This window comes from Colletotrichum costaricense (genome assembly GCF_030867565.1).
Source record: "Colletotrichum costaricense strain IMI 309622 chromosome Unknown Scaffold_17.1, whole genome shotgun sequence".
NCBI lineage: Eukaryota > Fungi > Ascomycota > Sordariomycetes > Glomerellales > Glomerellaceae > Colletotrichum > Colletotrichum costaricense.
Genome location: NW_026848246.1, coordinates 539779 through 559822, shown reverse-complemented (window position 1 = coordinate 559822; position 20044 = coordinate 539779). Strand labels below are relative to the sequence as shown.

At 54.7% G+C, this 20044-nt stretch overlaps 8 protein-coding genes across 8 annotated transcripts; 3 read left to right on the top strand and 5 right to left on the bottom strand.

The window, feature by feature from the left end:
• Nucleotides 1–750: 750 nt before the first annotated feature.
• CCOS01_13381 (GANP/Nin1/mts3/eIF-3 p25 family protein) lies at nt 751–2440 on the top strand (the record flags this gene model as incomplete). The annotated part of the gene is made up of 3 exons (XM_060461527.1): nt 751–832; nt 904–2173; nt 2227–2440. 3 exons carry the CDS (start codon nt 751–753, stop codon nt 2438–2440), a joined length of 1566 nt encoding a protein of 521 aa, XP_060307955.1.
• Nucleotides 2441–2558: 118 nt separating this feature from the next.
• Nucleotides 2559–3005, bottom strand: CCOS01_13380 (uncharacterized protein; the record flags this gene model as incomplete). The annotated part of the gene is made up of 2 exons (XM_060461526.1): nt 2559–2624; nt 2775–3005. 2 exons carry the CDS (start codon nt 3003–3005, stop codon nt 2559–2561), a joined length of 297 nt encoding a protein of 98 aa, XP_060307954.1.
• A 4794-nt stretch (nt 3006–7799) lies between these two features.
• CCOS01_13379 (uncharacterized protein) lies at nt 7800–8111 on the top strand (the record flags this gene model as incomplete). Its single annotated transcript, XM_060461525.1, has 1 exon — nt 7800–8111. One exon carries the CDS (start codon nt 7800–7802, stop codon nt 8109–8111), a length of 312 nt encoding a protein of 103 aa, XP_060307953.1.
• Nucleotides 8112–8929: 818 nt separating this feature from the next.
• On the bottom strand, nt 8930–9163 carry CCOS01_13378 (uncharacterized protein; the record flags this gene model as incomplete). Its single annotated transcript, XM_060461524.1, has 1 exon — nt 8930–9163. A coding segment is annotated over one exon (234 nt), but the record flags the coding sequence as incomplete, so codon positions are not given.
• A 491-nt stretch (nt 9164–9654) lies between these two features.
• Nucleotides 9655–9974, bottom strand: CCOS01_13377 (uncharacterized protein; the record flags this gene model as incomplete). The annotated part of the gene is made up of 2 exons (XM_060461523.1): nt 9655–9795; nt 9939–9974. 2 exons carry the CDS (start codon nt 9972–9974, stop codon nt 9655–9657), a joined length of 177 nt encoding a protein of 58 aa, XP_060307951.1.
• A 2343-nt stretch (nt 9975–12317) lies between these two features.
• Nucleotides 12318–14379, top strand: CCOS01_13376 (SH3 domain-containing protein; the record flags this gene model as incomplete). The annotated part of the gene is made up of 3 exons (XM_060461522.1): nt 12318–12476; nt 12621–13394; nt 13450–14379. The coding sequence occupies 3 exons, from the start codon at nt 12318–12320 to the stop codon at nt 14377–14379; spliced, it is 1863 nt and encodes a 620-aa protein (XP_060307950.1).
• Nucleotides 14380–15999: 1620 nt separating this feature from the next.
• CCOS01_13375 (centromere binding protein B) lies at nt 16000–17238 on the bottom strand (the record flags this gene model as incomplete). The annotated part of the gene is made up of 1 exon (XM_060461521.1): nt 16000–17238. One exon carries the CDS (start codon nt 17236–17238, stop codon nt 16000–16002), a length of 1239 nt encoding a protein of 412 aa, XP_060307949.1.
• Nucleotides 17239–18322: 1084 nt separating this feature from the next.
• CCOS01_13374 (thymidylate synthase) lies at nt 18323–19391 on the bottom strand (the record flags this gene model as incomplete). The annotated part of the gene is made up of 2 exons (XM_060461520.1): nt 18323–19181; nt 19240–19391. The coding sequence occupies 2 exons, from the start codon at nt 19389–19391 to the stop codon at nt 18323–18325; spliced, it is 1011 nt and encodes a 336-aa protein (XP_060307948.1).
• Between the last annotated feature and the right edge of the window lie 653 nt (nt 19392–20044).

Genomic DNA, 20044 nt, shown 5'->3' with positions numbered 1-20044 from the left:
GGGGTTTGGTTGGGAGGTGTTGAAGTATGGCAGGGGCTATTTGCCGCGGTTTGTCGCATACGTCAGGGACAGTCTCGGGCTGGTTCGAGGAGGGGATCGGAAGCCGGGTTCGCAGCTATTTCAAGGATTGCGCATGATTCGAGGGTAGAAGAGGAGAACTCGACAGGTTTTGAGACACCGAACCAAGTTCAGTGGCTTGTTGTTGGGGCTGAAGGAACTCAACCAACAGCTCCTATGCCAGGCGTCAGTTTATCTCTCTCGTAACACAACTGCCCCACGGAGAAGCAACGGTCGAGTGGAGGGGGAACTGGACATTGAAGGTGGGATGTCGCCGACCCACTATAGCGATAGTCCCCTTTTGTTGCTAGCGGTGTGCATCAGGGTGCAGTGGTGCACCTAGGCATGATGCATTAGGTAATCATCGAGGTGGCACTCCTGTGCCAGTGACAACCAAAGGTTCTGGCCACAAGGCACAAGGGCACTGTTTGGCTCGGATCCCCACTATTATTACCTGAAATCCCGCACACGGGCCACCGTCATTTTGTTACCGCCCTCACCTTTCACGGCTTCTTCCCAACCTCACTTCATCTTTCCCCCCTTCCACCACCACCGCGTCTTCGACTGTTCGACATTTCCACGCCCCTCTCAGTCGGCCTCAACCACGAAAGACCGATAGATATACTTGTTCTGGCCGATCAAGACTAATTTTCGATCCAGAAATTTTCAAGATCGATCCTTACAGCCCTCACAATGATGCCCACTAGCTGGCCTCCGGCACCGCCTCCAGGCGTTGCCTACGGAGCACCTCCCGCCAACTATGCTTACCCTCCCAGTGAGTTTTCCTCCTCTCAGACTGACTGTGTTTTGATCTGATTTACTAATCCTCTTTTGATTTTTTTCTAGATCCAGCATACACCGCAGTCCAGGCTCGACAAAGCTTCGGCCAGTATCCTCCCCCACCCGCTGCACCTGCCTACAGTACTTCGCCGCCTCCCTTGGCTGCTCCCTTCGACCAAGCTGCTCCTGTTGCTCCTGCCCCGGCTCCACGAAAGGTCGAATGGCCACCCTCCGTCCGCGATTACGTCCAACGGTCTTTCCTGCCTCACAACATGGACCCCTCCGTGCCACGCCCCGAGATTGAAGCCAAGTTGAAGGAGACCATTTCCCAGCACATGGAGAACGGCACTCTCGAGTCAACCGACTGGGAGAAGATGCCATTTCCCTCCGATCTGATCCGAAACGAGCGCCAGTCCCAGCTCAACTCCGCTATGAACGTCTCATCTCCATTTGCATCGCGATATGATGGTTCAATGTCTGCCAACCCCAAGAAGAGAAAGTCGTCTGATTTTACCCCGGATGAAAAGTCTTCTGCCGTGCCTTGGCGTACTACTAACAGCAACCGATCCAACGCACTGGAAGACCGAATCACCTTCGCCTCCCCCGACAAACGCGCCAACCTCGATGAGCCACTGCCCAAGTCAAGTAAGTTCCAGAAGCAGTTGGAGAAACGTCAACGCCGCTTCGATGGTGGCTACAAATCCTCGTACCGATCGCCTAGCCCTCCGCCCTCTGATGGACCCGTCGTCGGCACCAGCGAAACTTTGGAGAAGCGCTACCTGCGTCTGACCGCTCCTCCCGTGGCCTCCATGGTTCGGCCCGAGCGCGTCCTTCACAAGACGATGGATCTCCTGAAGAAGAAGTGGAAGAAGGAGGGCAACTACTCTTACATCTGCGACCAGCTGAAATCCATGCGGCAAGATCTGACAGTGCAGCGGATCAAGAACGACTTTACAGTCACCGTTTACGAACTCCACGCTCGAATTGCGTTGGAGAAGGGGGACCTTGGTGAGTATAATCAGTGCCAAACCCAGCTGCGTACTCTATACGCAAAGGGACTGAAAGGAAACCCCATCGAGTTCAAGGCATATCGCATTTTGTACTTTATTCACACTGCCAACCGTACCGGCCTGAATGATGCCTTGGCAGATCTAACCACAGCAGAGAAGGAGGAGCGACCCATCAAGCATGCGCTCCAGGTGCGGTCCGCTCTTGCCTTGGGTAACTACCACAAGTTCTTCCAGCTTTACCTGGACACCCCTAACATGGGTGCGTACCTCATGGACATGTTCGTCGTTCGTGAGCGTCTAGCTGCTCTGTGCAACATTTGCAAAGCGTAAGTTCAATCCCTGACCATAGTTTGGCATCACCTTACTAACTTGGACATAGATACAAGCCAGACGTAAAGTTACGGTTCATCACGGAGGAACTCGGCTTCGAGTCCGACGTTGATGCGGCTCAATTCATTGTCGACTACAATGGTCAGCATCTGCTCGAGGAACGACAAGAGTCTATTGCTCTCTTGACCGGCAAAGCCGGAGCCCTCTTCGACTCCGCCAGAAGCGAGGCTTTCCGCAAGGTTGACATCAAAGGACAGATATGAATTCCTCGTCATCTCTGTTCTCATCACAAATTGCTCTACACAACTTCTAACCACCCCTACCGCCGACCCCAAAGCCACTCGCGAGGTCTTGCTTCCACTCCTCCCTCCGGTTCTCTCTTCAAAGTCCACAGGCTTTGATCTGTGGACTCATTCCTCCTCGTTTCCTCTTTCTTCTCTTGTTTTCCTACCGACAGTTTCACAACATTGGCGTGTCATTTTACCCTGCATCACTTGCGCCCTTCGAAGACGTCTAATACCAGTTCTTGGTTACGAGCTTACGAATTATCGCTTTCTACCTCGCTGCCCGCCCCCCTCTGATGGCATTGACGCTTACGCACAGCTCCACGCAGCGGGGACATCTTCGGTTGTTTCTCTCGAAGACAGCGCCGGATGAGGGGTGCGATGCTTGCGCAACAGTGGCTCCGCCGCTGATGACGACCGACGTTACCGGCTTGGTGCTGGTCTTGGGCTCTGGGGGCTTTATAGGCATGATACCCGTTCGCCCTGCCTTAGCAGAGGCAACAGGATGGCGTTTGAGCGGAAAATATATGGAATTTGTCTCCATGACGGCTAGATGGCGACTGGAGTTTGTTCTGGACGTTTGCATATACGTCACTCAGCTTTAATGGAAATATTGCAGGCTGCCTTTCGTAGCCTGGCAGCAGTCCGGTCTGTAGACCTTATGAAATTCATGCCATACATTTGCTACTTTTTTTATGCCGTGCAATATGGCCCTTGTTTTTCGTTCTTGATGGCTTGAACGGCGGTTCTCATATGTCTTGTGGCAATCGCCATCTTGACCTCGGTACTTTCCTACCATTAGCTGTATAGGGTATGGCTGCAGCGAAAGTAGAATTGATGGATCTCACTCATCCATGACTAGTCGACGCTATCCAAATCCCAACAGCCCGCGTGTTGGAAGAAGACTTGACATCTCGTGGCTTCGTGTTTCATGCATATCGGCCAGGCTCTCGTTGAGATCATCTGAACAACGTTCACCGCCTCCGAAACAGCGTCTGGCGGGGTTACTAATGACTATTCTTGCTGCGGTTTCTACTACTTTGCCATGAGCAGACGGACATGTGCTGGCGCTGTAGATTTGTATGCTGGAAAGATCTGCAGGAGGTCCTCGTCACCACTCACTCGCCTCTATCGCCACAAGATTTGCAAAATCGGGGGAATCGGGGGCTGGGGAGGATGGAAATCTCGTCCTATCCATACTGCAGGTATGATCTTAGTACACCAAACGAGAGGTTTTGGTTGAAGACGAGGAGCAGGCCTGATCCTTAGTATTGTTTTCTTTGTTGGATGGACGTAGCTGGAAGGAAACATATCAGAGAAGGTCACTTCTGAAGGGATGGTTTGTACCATATGCAAGCCCGTAAAGAGTACTCATGAACTTCCTTCTGGCTAGGGCATGGAGACTGCAATGTCAGGAAACAATGCACCACAGCGCTCCCCCCCCCCCCCCCCCGCGTCGTCATAGCCTAGTTCACGAAGGAAAGCCTGACAGTATCACAGTCTAGTAAAAGTTTCAAAAAGCATCACGGGACCGTGACGCCGGAAAGACGAGCAAGGCTCAAGTTCAACCTTATCCTCAACCTCCAGTATGCTCGCACATTACCAACTGCCCGATCAGGGCCGAGGAAGATAGGCTACCTACCCTACCTACCTACTGACCTGCCTGCATACTTCCACCTCCGCCGAGTTCCTCCACGAATTTGGCCTAGACCCCCGCGACTCTCGCATAGACATCTCCAAGTACAACTAGCTGCAGACGGGATAAGCTCATCCGAACCGGGCGTAATAACAGAGGTTCAGGCGAACCACGGGCATCTCATTCTCGTTCGAAAAGAGAGAAAGGGAAAAGACGTTCATTGGAGATGGTCCGGGGGCGGGCCGTGCTGGAGCCCATGGTGTAAGCTTACGATAGCAAGAGCGGTAAGATGTTGGAAACCCACACAATCATGAGGCCAAACTCTGCTCTTATCTCTCAATCTCTCGAGCTTTCCCCCCTCGGATATTGTTTCTTCTCCCTGCGGCTTCTCGTTGGGTCAAAGAAAACAACAGCTCGAAGCAGAAATCCCCTCGCGCGGTATGACATCCCCCGGCCGTGCACTTGCAGACGCACGCACAACCCGCACGGGGTCCCGGGCGTCTGTCCACCCATCTCACCACGCCATTCATCCCGGGCTTAGATGGTCAGGCACATCGAGGGAGTAATGGATGATATTAGCTGCATGGGAAAACAAAAGAAGGTAAAAGGCTAAGAAGCTATAGCATCGTATGAGCAAGCTTTTAAGCTAGGTGGAAGGGGCCGAATGGAAACAACAAGGTGATAGGGGTGCTTGTTACAGTATATTCTGGATTGAGTTTCGGTGAAGCTTCGCGCCTGAGAGTAGAGCACCGAAGAAGGCCCTATTGGTGGTGCAAGACAACTTTACATATCTCGCGGTACTGCTCTGTATTGGTGGAGGAGAGATTTTGTAATCTCTTGCTTGGCATGATAGAGACCGGGCTTGCGGAAGACGTCACCAGAAATCGACAAGTATCATCAGTATGGCCGAGCTGGCTTAGATCCTCGTTGAGAAGGCGGCAGATCTTCTTCACTGGATGCTCGTACACGCGTATAAACCACGACGAATCCTGTTCGGGATACGTCAAGCGAAAGGCAGCCGAGTGATACTCCACATAGACGGCAGGTCTCAAATCGCATACCGGGCCTCTTGAAAATGCAATGCTCTGTGAAGCCACTCGAGCAGCGGCGACCTCTTAAACTGAGAGCAGGGTTACGAGAGCAATCTGTAACCCCAGCTACCTTATACTATGCTCGGTCGTCAAAGGGGACTGCGCATGCTATTTCTGGACGGGCAGACCGTTGGTCCGTACAATTCGTTGGCCTGCAAGACCGTCTGCCGTGTGCCGAATCCGAGTCCAAAATGCCTGATTTGACCGGGGACAGTGGTGTCCCGCGGGAAGGGCCGCCACGGTTTGCCACTCCGAGGAAGGCCGACAAAGACTAAAAGAAGAGTGCCTTCTGCAAGGGCCGAGGAGGACGCGTCCTGGTGGTCTGGCGTTGCATCGTGGACCAAGGCCATGCGAGAGATCCCTTCCCCCTGCGCCAAGTCAGCCGTTCGCTACCAAGAGTCGACCACCGAACGGCAGTGGCACTTGGTGTCCTTCCTAGAGCCCGCGAGTCGGCGGCGGAAGATCGGCGCTACGGAATGGTGTGAACGGGACTTTGCATGCCGGCTGTCTTTCTGTGGTTGTTTCGGCCTGATTTCGAGGTGTAAGTATGGGTGGTGAAGAGGTGTAGCCTGTCTTTCCGAAATTGCTTTTTAAGGCACTGACGAGAGAACGATTGGCGTCCATTGGCCGAATACAGCTTGTTCTACTGAGTCTGCTCGTTCACTCTGGTACTGTTGGCGCAGCTGACGACTCGTGATAGTAGAAGCAGACTAGAGACATCGTCACCGTAAGTGATCGCCCGTCATCTCAACAAGGCATTCGATTCTTGGCCCATTGAGCCATTCTGGTTGGGCGTTCAGGGTCAACGCTACGTATTTGATGCTCCGGAATATGGTACTGCACTTCCGTTTCTCTCACTCACCCCGCGATTGGGGCTGACAGGTCTCACTTTCTGGCCAGGGCATCCCGATGTGAAGCAACCCTGACTTGAAGATCATCAACCAGGGACGGGCCAGGGTTCCTCTCCGTCCTATTTGGAACTCTGAAAGCACTTTAAGTCGCAAAGAATGGGTGCGTTTTCCTGGCCTTTCATTGGTGATGATGCCGTTCTCTGCCCCGTTTCAGGCGACATGGGACGTCGAGTTTCAAGTTGTGTCGTGCCCGCGAACGGGACGGGCTGGATCCGAACACAACTGCGGCACGAGGTTAAAGCTAGACCTTGCTCCGCAAGCTCAGTAGAGTAGTAGTAGCCAAGATAAATGCAAAAGTATGGGTTAACGTGACCCGGGGTATTTGGAATGCGAGTCTCGCTATCGGGCTTGACATGCCTGGCGCATTGTCTTGCTTGGATATCAGCGGGTTTCGCATGCCATGGATGGCACTGGACGTACGACGCGCTGTTGCAGATGCGATTTACCGGGAGCTGTGAATCTGAGAAGCTTCTAGAGTCGATGACAAGTAGCATAGTCGGGAGACATGTCAGGCCAACTTGATCAACTGTGTATCGGTGCGCATGAGAACGGGGGATATGGTGCCGTGGGGTCGGCAGAAGACGCGGCTCTGCTGCCAATATTCCGTCCTACGTCACGCCCATTAAAGTGCTTCTATATGCTGCTGCTTTGGGTTACCAAGCATTGGTGTAAGAGCCAAATGGGGCCGGCGCAAGTTGCAGTGCAGAGTGTCCGTACCGTAGGCTTGGTAATCCCAAATGAGCCCCTGCAACGTCAACTCGATCCACGTCTACTCGAGCGCCAGCCGCGTTCCGTGAATGCTGTACAGAAACTAACACCGGTAGCGATCGACATCAGCGGCAGAGAGATGCGGTTAAAAAGCATCCAGCTTTTCTCCAGCCAGCCCTGCCACATCCGTCAGGCAGTGGAAAGGCCAAGAAGGGGCCAGGATACCGTTCCTGAAGCGTCCCACTGAAATGGGTCGTTGGCGGGGTTTCTCTCTGCAACAGCCATTTAGCGCACCTGGGACCTGGACAAGACCAAGGCGCCATCAAGAGCACCACGGGTGGGGGAATGGAGAACGTAGCAATCTATTCGAGGCGTCGGAAACCTGGGACGGATTGGGAAGAGTAGCGGTGCCAGGGAAGCCGGTAGATGAAGTCATTCTGATGAGGCGTGCATGGGCAACGTCTATGCAAGGTACAACGCCGTTGGCCCTGACATGTAGTTCGCAGAAAGGGCCGGTAGGTATCTGACGGCACCAACGGAAGAAAATGCACTTTGAAAGCGGCGGAATGCGATTCGACATTGTTGGTTCACTTGGTTGACAATGGCTGCAGGACTGTTTTTGTGGATGCGCGCGCCAAATTGAGGAAGCCTGAACCGACGCGTCGGCGCGTAAGCTGGTCCTCCATTCCTTGCTGATCAATTGGCTAAGACACATTCTGGCCTGGCCTAGACTTTTGAATCCTCGCAAGCGTATTTTGCTAGCGTGAAGACCAGTGTATCCTCACTCCGCAGGCTTTGAACCTCTAACGGTAGGGCAAGATCGCCATGTCGTTCAGACAAAAAGCCGATTAGGTTTTGAGCCGTCTCGACGGTGGAGGCCATTGTAAGAAGGGTTGGAATGCGCATAAGGAGTCGAATGTGTGCCATTACCCATATTGGCCTGTCGATGTCCGCATGACCAGTATCAACAGACGATATCAAAAAGATTCGCGATGCCAGCTTGGCGTGGATCGCACTGGATCCACGAGACCCTTGTAATAAACGTCGGGATATTTGCCATGCAATTGCTTGCTAGCACCTTTTGGTGGGATATGCTGCGTCATCCGCGGCGTTCCAGGCCGCCCGAAAGCCGCATGGCAACCGATGAGATCTGTGACAACGTCGTAGTCTGCGCAAGACTTATAAGCCTACCGCCTGGCCGTAGAAGTGCAGCTCTTCCGATGACACCAATCGCGACAACAACAGGCCGTACAGGTAGACGCCGCAATCTCACGTTATACCGGAGAGGTCTAAGGTACGGATAGGCCGTGTTGTCTCGGCCTGGTGGCCGGGGAAAGATTCCGTGTGACAGGGCTCGACCGTAGGTTGGGTTGAGGCCGAAGTGGCGTCCAGGCCGTTGAACTTATTAGGCTGGAACTCAATGGGTCCCAAAGAGATAATTACCGTCCGGGCCCGCCGCGTACAGGGGTCCTAACCAAGAGGCATTTGTTCAAGTGAGCTGTCCCTGATTGAGAAAAAGGAAGAACTCTGCTAGAGTGTGGCCGATAGATGGGGGGCACAGGATACCCCTTCTTCCTGCATTGCTCGGGATCACAAGGGAGCGAAGGAGTCTTTGCGTTAATCGATAAGGTGCCGCCATGAGTTTCCATCTCTTGACCAGTCCCCTGCGTCGCACTGCCATCCGGGGGAGCTCATCCAACTCTGCCAGAGACGGGATAAGCTGTTCAAGAGCGAGGTCAGTTCATGCAAAAGCAAGTGTCAAAAGCTCTTTGCTCTTGTCATTGGTTGTAAACTGATGTTTCGCATGGGGGCGTGCAAAGCTCAATCTAGCTTGAGGAGGGGTGTTTGCGAAAATCCAAAAAAGGTCTGTGTTTGAGTGGAGGTTTTGCCATGTGCGCGCCCAGGGAGACAGTGGCAAAGGCTGAGCAACCGCGGGGAGGATGCCCTCAGGGGATGGGGTCCAGGGTATGACAGTATTGACGGCAAGCGGCCCAACCGCTAGCCAGGCTTCTCGCTGTGCGATGTCGACTGCTGCGGCAGATTGGCTTGTTGATGGTTGAACAGCTCCAGCCCTTCTTGCGGTAAGCTGTAGAGAAGGACAAGACTATTGGAAAGCTGACAGCTATACGCTAAACGAGGGCGTCTCGGACGATAGCTGAGAAAGAAGGTGGATTCTAGTTTGTCGTCGAAGGGTAAAAGTCATGCTCGCTGACTGGTAGCTGTCTTGTATCCCCATCGCTAGCTGCTCTAGCGCCCTTGGATGAAATCCAGTGCCGTCGTCATAGGCACTACGCACCGAGTCTTGTGCTGCTATAGCTGGCCTGTCGCGACCCTTCACTGTCGTCCAGAGATTCGAGCTAGGTATGGTGCTTCGGCTCAGAGCCGGTGGCTGCCTCCAGCATGAGGCTTAGGGAGCAGAAGGGCGAGACATGCAGCTGCAAGCTGCGACTGGCACTTGAGCTGCTAGTCCCTGGGCCCTGAAATGACTATGCCGCACAAAGAATGCGACCAAAGGCATCCATCGGGCGTTGACAACTGGACGTCCAACGTACCGAGAGCTGGCTCTCTGTGGTTCCGTTGAGTGGAAGGAGGACTGTATGGTGTAGAATCGGCTCTTGTGACATTTCCCGACTGCTATCTCCATGGCAGACTTTTGGGGGGTGATTTAAGCTTTCCATCTGAGGGTTGCTGCTGCTGGGCCACCACGCCCGCTGTGGTTTCGCGCAATGCCCGGTCCGTACGTAAGACGGTTTTAGTCTCCGTGCTCGTGGGCGACGGCTTCGATGTCTTCGGACTGGTCTGTCAGTCAACTGTCACCGGGTGCCTCCCGAACTTGCTGTTGCTGCGTTACCAGACGGAGCGATCTCTGACGGTGGCTGCTGTTCTAGCTGTGATGGTGTAAGTGTACTGCCAAGTGACGGTTGTCGGAGACTTGGTGCGCCAAAGGCTGTAGCAAATGTAGACGAAGGTTGAAGAAGAAACATTCTCCTATGGATGGCATCCATGAACTTGAAGCACGGTTGATGGTCAGTAGCATTGTCTCGCACAGCCTGGCAGCAGAGCATGCGAAAGGCAGGCGGCGCGGCACACAAGGTGACAGACACGGCGCACGAGGGCCTTTGCCCACATACTCCCGTGGCGAGACGCATGCCACCATCCATAGCCATCTGCAAGTTGACACCCTCGTTGGAGGGCAGGACACCCACCCGTAACCCTAGCGCAATTTACCCACCCACGCCCAGTGGGCAGACTGGATAGACGGGTACAGACCGGGGTGTCGGCGACCCTCGTCGGCGAGTCCCACCAGTCAAGCCCTCTCCAACCGTCTCCCCCTCGATTCGTCTGGTCTGGTGGGATTTGGGCCATGGGAGTCCATCCCGGGCGTTGGAGTGTGGTCATAGTGTGTATGTGTGTGTGTGTGTGTGTGTGTGTGTGCCGCAGCGCTCCGTAATGTAAAGTGAGTAAAGTAGGTGGTAGTGAGTACGGGGTACCCAGGCACCTTGGGCAGATGCTTGGTTGGGCGAACGAGCCTTTTCTACCCTCGTCCGTCCGCGCCGCTTTCTCTCGAGTCGCTTCCCTCACCTCCTCTCAACCCTCCAGGTCACTCGCAGCAAGTCCGCCGCACGCCGCACTTCAGCGCAATCTTTGCACTTGGTCGCGCATTCGAAAAGCTCAAGTTTGGAGTCTTGGACGACAGTCATTGATCGAGGAACGACGAGAAGTTGTGCATCTGCCAACCTCACATCCGACCCCTGCGACCCCGCCGAGTACCGTGTAGCCCGAGTTGAGTCGCGGGTCACCCTGTTTCGGAGGCCGAGAAAGAGAGAAGGATACAGCCGTCTTCCGAGTCCGAATAAGAAAGCAGAGGAGAGACAATCCCACGAAGTACTGCGCCAGCCCGATATCCAGTGGAAACGATTTTTCTTTTCTTCTTTTTGCTCCGTGTGAAGTAAGAAAATCAAAAAAACGAAGCGGAAAACTCGGAAGGACATTGTCGAAACTGATCGCGTGGTAAAAGCGTATTGGAGAGACACACACAAACGGGCAGACGAGAGAAAGATCGAAAAGTCGCACGGACAGAGCAGAAAGGAGCTGTGTAAGAAAAGAGAAAGGAAAGGCAAGGAAAGGAAACCTACGCCAAACACCGAGGCCGACGACGTCGAACAAGAAGACCTTGGGAGGATAAAGAACATTCTCAAGAAGGAACCAACGACTTTTACCCGTCGATCTTTCCGCCTGCCGCACCATTTCTCAGCCCGTCGCTTTCCTTTCCAGAGAAAGCCCAACGGTCCACGGCAAGCACCACCACCACCACCACTCCGTGCCTTCCACCACGACTCAAGTAAGGAACGCAATCCGAAGGGAAAGTGCGACCCAGTCATCATCGCCCCTCCTTCCTTCCCGTTCGCACTGGCATCAGCCTGGTCCCGGTAACCTACCAGTCCCAATCAATCAATTCCCTCCCCCTCTCTCCTTCCCTCCGTCGAAGGGAAGAAAAAAAAAGGGAAAAAAAAGAAAACAAGCCATCAGTGGAAGGAACAACACTCTCAACTCAAACCCAACCTAGCAACACCTCTCCTCCTTCATCTCTTGGAGAGAATCCCGCCTGGTATACACACACGAACCACAACAGCAACAGCAACTGGAACTGCAACGCTCATACTTGCACCACTTACTTTGCACCTTCAACAGACATCGACATTTGGGTCTCGTCTTGTCGCAGTGTCGCTTATAGTTGCACACTGATCCACGCAATCCACGCCCACCCCCTACGAAGACCCCCTGGTTTGCGCCCAATCGCGCCTTGCCTTCCTTACTTTGCCTTGCCTTGCCTGGCGGAAGGAGCATTTCCCACCCAATTATCCCTATCTTCCCTCTCTCGACCTGACCTGACCTGACCTGTTTGCACCTGCCTAACATCAGTCAGTAGTCACTCAGTCACTCAGTACCTAACCACCACTTCATACTTTCCCGTGTGGTGCAACAGGGCCCCCCGTCACCACTCCCACTTCAACTTCCTTTTCGCAACAGCATCGCACTTAATTCTTGCCAGAATCTGCAGCTGTCCTCTCCTCCCCAAAGTGAGGGAGCGTCACACAAGATGAAGGTTCGTCATCCTCCACACTCCTGCCTCCTGGTACCTGCTGTTGTGCAATCCTCTCTCTCTCTTTCTCTCTCTGCTTCTTGCATCGCATTTCCATCCATCTTCTTCCCCCTCTTCCCACCCCTATCAATAGTTTCTCTCCCTCTTTCCAGAAACCCAGTCGTGTGCGCGCGCATGTCACCACCACCACCAATACCAAACACCAAACACCACTCTTGTGTTCTTGCGATTCCTTCTCACAACTTCACATCCTCCCCAAAAAGAAACCGGTGCACAATCTTGCATGCGCTCTGTTTCTACCTCTCTGTATCTCTGCCCTCAGCCCTTTTGCGACATTTTGCGCTCCCTTTCTCCCACTTTCCGCCGTATATGAACAACCCCGCATGCGCCCATGCTCATACCCACGATGAATCGCGAATCAATGTCCAGAAATCGGTTTTCCGATCACTTACTGACAGTCCCTCACCTTATGCAGGCCCTCCGTCGGTCCATCAAGGGCGAAAAGGATAATGCCAAAGTCAACATTGCCCCCAAGTCTGCTGTTGCTATTGTCCCCCCAAAGAAGGTATGTGCTGATAGATGCCTCAATCCCCATGCTGCCCCATGCGCCTGGGCCTCCACCACGCGCGTATGCGTATGGTGGGGGGAAAGCTGACAACTACGCAATCGCATTTACTCCGTATGCTGACCGCTGGAATCCACCTACCAGGTTATCCGAGCCCTATACGATTATGAAGCCCAGTCCAACCAAGAGCTGAGCTTTTCGCGCGGCGACTTCTTCCACGTCATCGGCAGAGAGAACGACCCCGACTGGTACGAAGCCTGCAACCCAGCACTGCCCGACGCCCGCGGCCTCGTACCTGTAGCCTTTTTCCAAGCATTAGGCCGAACCGAAAGAGATAGTGGCCAGTCCGACGGTGCTATGCCCCGGCCACCAACCATGTCTCCGACAATTTCCAAGAACCCCGATCACGATTCCGGCTATGCCGAGGCTGCGCCGCCTCCCGGCGCAATGCAATCACCACCCGCAACTCAGCCGACGCAGCGTATGTCTAGGTCCGGCAGCAGGTCCGGCGCGATGGTCTATGGTATCGTCATGTACGACTTTGTTGCAGAGCGCGCCGACGAGCTGGAGGCTAAGGCTGGTGAGGCCATCATCGTCATTGCTCAATCAAACCCTGAATGGTTTGTCGCCAAGCCTATCGGCAGATTGGGAGGACCCGGCTTGATACCCGTATCTTTTGTCGAAATACGCGATATGGCGACGGACACCGCTGTCGGAGACGCCTCCGGGGCAATCAAGAAGGCCGGCATCCCCAAGGTCGAAGAATGGAAGAAGATGGCGGCCGACTACAAGAACAGCAGCATCACACTGGGCAAGTTCGACAACGGTGCACCGCAACAGGGCTCCATCGAGCAAGGAATGGAACGCATGAGTCTTCAACAAGGCGGGCGCACCAGTTCACAGAACGGTGCCAACTATGTACGTTTCTCCTCGTTCTATCATGGAAACCTTGAGGCTAACGCATGCCACACAGCAGCAGCAGCAGCAGCAGCAACAAGCTAGCTACCAGCAATCACGCAACTCTCAGCAAGCTGCTCAACCCAGTCCCTACGCCAAACCAGCGTCGCAGCTTTACGCTCCCATCTCAGCCCGTATTCCGAGGTATTGTTTTGCGGAAGACAAGTACTGGTTCGTCATTGAAGCAGTGCTGGAGGATGGCCGTCACTGGGAATTGTCCAGATACTACGAGGACTTCTACGACTTCCAGATTGCCTTGCTCACCGAGTTCCCGGCCGAGGCAGGAAACACCGGCACGCAAAAGCGTACACTCCCATACATGCCTGGTCCGGTAAACTATGTGACAGATCAAATCACGGAAGGCCGGCTACACAACCTAGATGCCTACGTTAAGAACCTCCTCGCGCAGCCTGCCTACATTGCAAGGTGTACCCTCGTCAAGCAATTCTTCGCCCCCAGAGAAGGCGACTACGAGATGGACCCCAATGCGCCGAGCGACGAATACCGACTATCGGGCGGCTCGCAGCCTTCATCGAACGAATCACCAGCAGATGCGGCTTCACGACAATCCTCCAAGAATAACTTGAATGGCAATGGTTACGGTGCTCAGCAACGAGCGATGGGCCAGCCCGGAATGAACCGGCAGCCGTCATCTCTGTCGCAGTCACAGCCTTCTCCTGCCATCGGCCAGGGTCAAGTTCAAGCCATGAAGATCAAGCTCTACTTCAACGGCGATCTCATCGCGATCCGGGTTGCGACAGACATTTCCTTCCAGCAGCTGTACGACAAGATTGTGGACAGGCTCAAGATCCCAGTAGGCGAGGAAGTCCAGCTCTTCTACAAGGACGAACCCACCGGCGACAAGCCCAACCTCATGAGCGACAACGACTTGGACTACGCCTTGCAAAGGAACGAGAAGCTCCTCCTCTACGTCGAGCAGGTCTAAGGCTCGACAAGGTGCTACTCAGCTCGGACTTTTTTCCTAGATGGTTTTCACGACTACTTGAGAGACAAAAGCATACCCCCCACCCGCCATTGCATTCTCACTTCATGATTCCCAGCGCACGCGACGCGTTGCTATCTACTGTCTTATTACACAGGCGATGGCTGATTTTTCACTTCTATATTGTTTTCTCTTAGTAGCTGGACTCGATATACGACCATGATGCGCCAGTGGATCGACTCTCCTTCGCGCAAGCGGCTACGCTCCCTTTTCTTTCTCTTAAACTTCTTTGGCCCTCGAAAGGGTCCCCACTTACGATTTTCTTTTTGATGGTTATTGACGTTGATGATGGGGAAAAAGAAGTATTGATACAGCCCTCGAGGGTTTATATCTGTCCAAGAGTTTCTCAAACAGACGCAAGACGGATTTGTTTCCACCACGAGAACCACGGAGAGAGGACATTGGCGGGCGTTCATTGGTTAGACGGCTGACTTGAGCTGTCACAATTCTTTTTATTTTAGCACGAGACCCTTTCTCAACTGGGATTCCCCTCGGTGGCCTGGTCCTCAGAACTCGGGCGAAGTGCACGGGAAGGAAGACCGGTTCTGGGGGTTCTGATGATGAGCGAACGAACGTGAGGACGAATGAGGATGAGGTTCGGACAGATGGGCAAGGGACGGGCCCTATACCCGTATTTTAGCCAGAGATGAATCAAGACGAGCCTGTTCAATGAGTCCTACCTAATCTTGATACGCGTGAGGGAGGATGTGAACCATGTGCACGAGCCATAGACGTGTATCTAAACAACCTGCTGTCCGCGCCTCGCCCCACTGATGAATACTTATCAGAACCTACCCGTCTCCAGCTTATTCCAACCTCTCATTCGCCCTCGATACCCTCTATAATGAATAGCAATACCTCATGCCATCACCAAGGCCCGTAGTGTAGCGGAGAAGGTCATCTCTGTTTCTGAGTTGCGCCGCACCTACGGATCACGGGCTCGAGTCCCGTTTCTTGTTGTAAAAAAAACATCCTTGCTTCATTTCGCATGACGGCAGAGGTCGGTATGGGCCTGGAAGGATCTTTTCGTGGGCCCCTCTTGTAGGGGGCTGGGCTTCTCGTCTTTTCGCGTGTCGTGATTAGGTGATTGGGACAGGACGAGTCCCAAGATACAGGTAGATGGCAGGTAATGTTAGCTAGACTAGCTGCATGGTACCTTATGTCGAAGAGTAAATGGCGTTCATACGATTCATCATTAAGGTACCTTGTGTAAGAATAGGTTACAAAAAGTAGCAACTCCCTCAGGCCGCCGGCACTCATACACCTATATACACAACTACACACGCGCAACGTGACTGTGCTTTTTCCTCCCTTGATACCTGCATTCCCATACCCGACAGCAAAAAGCCTTTTTTCGTTTTGTGAAAGTGGTGACTGGTCCATCGCCTTCTAATAATCCTTCTGATATACGTCGGCAAACCCGAAATATGGATTACCAACTACTGGAATATCCCTCGCTGGGGGGGGGGTTTCCGTTTTCCGTTTGATAATCACTCTGCTCCCTTTCGCTAAACCCTTACCATACCTTCAATACCCTTCCCAGTCTTCTGCAATCGAATCTCCCTAGACAACAACGTGCGTAGACATATGCTCGACAGCCTCCTTAATCGTCCTAAGCATACGCTGGTTCACACAGAACGGGCACCGCAGCGGCCTCTCGTTGGCCGAGACCGGGTCGTCGTTCTTGATGGGCGTCAGGTTCAGCTCCGGCGTAGACGGCATGAACCGGTTCGACGCAGACACGACCCTCTGCACGGCGGGCGTCGCAAGTGCCGCCGCAGCGGTCCCCTGCGCGCGCTCCCGCTGCTCGCGCTCCTCTCTCGCCGCGGCCGCCGTCGCCTCGGCCTCGGCCTCCTCCTGCTGCAGCTGGCGCAGCGCGTTCTGCAGGACAATGTCCGGGTCCTCGTCGCCGTACATGGGCGTGTCGCTTCCCGGCGGGGGTGGTGGCGGCGGCGGGCCGACGAGGCTTGTGTCGGCGCTGTGCGGGTCGGGGGTATGTTGGACGGCCGAGGTCGGGGACATGGGATTCGTCGTCGCGGGTCCGCCGGCGCTCAGGCGGCGGAGGACCTCGTCGCGGACGAGGGCGCAGACTTGGAGGCTCGCTTCGACGCCGAGGGCGCGGAGGATGGCTTCGCGGATGGCGGCGGGGGAGGTTTCGGCGGAGAGGGCCATGAGGCGGGGCACGCAGTCGGCGAGGTAGGCGATGTCTTCGGCCGGGTTGATGCCGCCGTCGCCGTGGCGGCGCTGGCGGCGTATGAGCAGGCCGTAGCGTTTCTTGAAGCGGTGGATCCAGCCGGGGGAGAACTCGGGGGGCGTCTCGTCCTTGTAGCGCGGGAGGGCGGTGAAGATTGCTTTGGCCTTCTCGCCGAGCTCCTCGTTGGTCGGGTGGCGGCCGGTGGCCTGGACCTGCTGGTACCATCGCAGGACGAGCTTCTCGACGTCGGGCCAATTGCCGAAGCGCAGGCGGCTGCCGCTCAGCTGGGGGTTGTCGCCATCGAGGCGGGAGTATTTGGGACTCAGGGAGTGGGAGACGGTGGACTGGGAAATGTGCTGGCCATACTGGGCGTAGAACCAGTCGATGCAGGCCTTGTGGCTGGGGCGGATTGTCTGGGCATTGGCCCAGCGGCGGAGGGCGCGTCGTTGGTCGAGGGTGAGGGAGTGACGCTCCTTGGGTGTGCCGCCGACGGGGCTGCCGGTGACGTCCGGATCCGGGCCGCCGGGGAGGACGTCGGGTTGTTGTGAGGGGTGGAGTTCGTGGGCGGCGTCGTGGTGTACGTCTTGGGTGTGGTCGTGGTCCGACATGGTGGATGAAGGAACTTCTCTCTTTTCCGTTTTGGTGACTATCCTCCCGATGCTCGACGCGCGCGTCCACCACCACCGAAAACCGCGATTTGCGACGAACGGGGGTTTCGCTCGGTGGACAAAAGCCCGTGTATTGAGGTAATGTGAATATGTGCAAGACGCGGGGGGAGGGTGTTTAATCGGATGAAGGGGGGGCCGAGGGGGCCGCCAGTGGTGGTCTGGGTGTCGTGGTGGTTTGGGAGAATCGTTGTATCCGTGTACGAAGTGGTTGAAGGGGGGGAGTTTTGGTTAAGGAAGAGGAGGGAGCAAGCTGGGAGAGGGAAAATGTGGGAAAGCGCAAGTGTTTAGCTGCAAGCGAAGCGAGGGCCGTACGAATTAGGATTGTAGCACGGCTTATTCAGCCAGCACATGCGGTTCGAGGGAGATCCGCCAAGGTTGCATGTCACTTGTTTATGCATCCAATGAGCTACTCCTGGTACCACCAATTACCCTCTGCTACCCATACCTTACAAAGTACCTATCTTTGGGCTCCATGAAGCAAAAAAAGGTCCCAGGCGCCCGGACATTTCGTTTGGGGTGCCTGGCCCAAGCTTCTCTGCGTGGGTTGCATCAACTCGCAGCTGTCATTTACGGATAAGTTTCATATCCGTTTTGCAATTGGATCACTCTGTTGAATCCGACATGGCATTCGGCGTAATGCCAGTAAACGAAGTTGATGATTCGACGTGAATCAATTCCAATGTACTTCAGTCACCACAGAAATGGCCAGTTGTTCCGTCAAGCAAGCTTGCCATTCAATGCTGGTTGATATTCCCACAAGTCTATTTACCTTGGACAAGAAAATACGCTACCTACTTTTCCTTCAATGCTGACAGCTTCTCCCTCATATTCATGCCACATGCTGAGGGTGTGTCACACTTCATTAATGCAAGTTCCGATCCCAACTCCCAATGCCGAGCCAACCAAAGGGCCAAAAATCAGACCCCTCCTCCCTCCCTAAAGAGTAAAACAAAAAACAACAACTGTCATCCCCCTTCCCCTCCCCTCCCCCTCCCCCCGCCGCAACGCATAGACCTCGTCGCTTTCACACAGACATCTTCATGGCAATCGTCTTATGCGGCTCATACCCCTTGACCACAAAGTCCTCAACCTTCCACCCGTCAATGCTGCACCCCGGCTCCCTGTTGTTGATCTCCAGCAGCGGGAAGTCTCTTGGCTCCCGCTCCAGCTGCACCTTGAGCGCGTCCACGTGGTCCGCGTAGACGTGCGCGTCGCCCATGACGTGCGTGAGGCTTCCCGGTACCAGGTCGCACGCCCGCGCAATCATGTGCGTCAGGAGCGCGTAGCTGGCAATGTTGAAGGGCACGCCGAGTCCCATGTCGCAAGACCGCTGGTACAACTGGCAATGGAGGTGGCCCTTTGGCTTCTCCTCGTTTGCGGGCGTGGCGCCGCGGGCTCGCGGGTACGAGACGTAAAACTGCGCAAACATGTGGCACGGCGGGAGCGCCATCTTCTTCAGATCCGCTGGGTTCCAGGCGCTAAGGAGGATGCGGCGGTCGTAGGGGTTCGTCTTGAGCTTGTGGATGACCTCGGCCAGTTGGTCAACGCCCTGGCCCGTGTAATCCGTCTTGGAGTCGACGTACTCGGCGCCAAAGTGGCGCCATTGAAAGCCGTACACGGGGCCGAGGTCGCCGACTTCGCGGTGGGAGAGGCCGACGCTGTCCAGGAACTCGCGCGATCCGTTTCCGTCCCAGATCTTGACGCCGGCTTCGCTCAGGGCGAGCGATGATGTGTTGCCCTCGACGAACCACAGGAGTTCGGCAATGACTGCGCGGAGGAAGACACGCTTGGTTGTGAGGAGGGGCAGGAGGGGCTCGCCGTTCTTGTTGAGGGAGAACTTAAGAGGAGTCGGGGCGAAGATTGAGTAGGTGCCGGTGCCAGTTCTGTTAACTGTGTCAACTCATGGTGCTCGTTACTTTGGGTTGCTTTCCTTCTACTTACCTGTCCGGACGGTGCTCGCCCTCCTCGAGGATCTCGCGAACGAGATCGAGGTACTGGTATTCCTCGTGGCGCTTGGCAGAGGAAGCGCCATTCTGCTTCGTAGGGTTCTCGGGAACAGACATGTTTGTGGATTCGACAGCTGCTGGTGCCATTGTTGCGTCCAAGATGTTGGAAAAGCAAGTTTCTGTGGTTTCTCTAGAGTGAGATGTCTCCTCGAAATGGAATGCCCCGCGGAAGACGCGTCTTGACGCGTCTGATTAAAGTGCATTTCTGCTGACTAAGGCAAGGGGGTCGCAACTGATAAGATAAGCCCTGCCGGGGAGCAAGGGTCTTGCCGGCTGCAGCATCTCTATGCGCCGGAGCTTGTTCCATCTCTGCTGAACTTTGGGCGAATGGGAGCAGCCAATCCGACGAGTCTGAGCTGAGAAGTCGTTTCAACATCATCTCGGTAGATTCAGCCGTCGGATCTTTCCTATTCGCCCCTGACGTTCATGTGTGATGGGAATTCGGGATTTTGTCATGTCCACTTGCTTGAGACTTACTCGGTGACGATGTGTTCTCCCCTCCCCCCTCAAAGGTCACTGCCTGGCGTGACGGGTTTACAAGATACACGGACAGATGAGCTCTGTCGACTTATAGCGTTCACCTATATTGGCAAATACTTCGATGCTACGAGTTGTCTCTGAAGAGAGCTGAGCTTTCTTCTTAACTGACGTAGACGCTCTGTATACGGGACCTCGGTGTCCGGGGACTCGAAACCTCTACTCGGTCATTTGCCGCCTCTCCGTTTCCTTTGACAAATCTT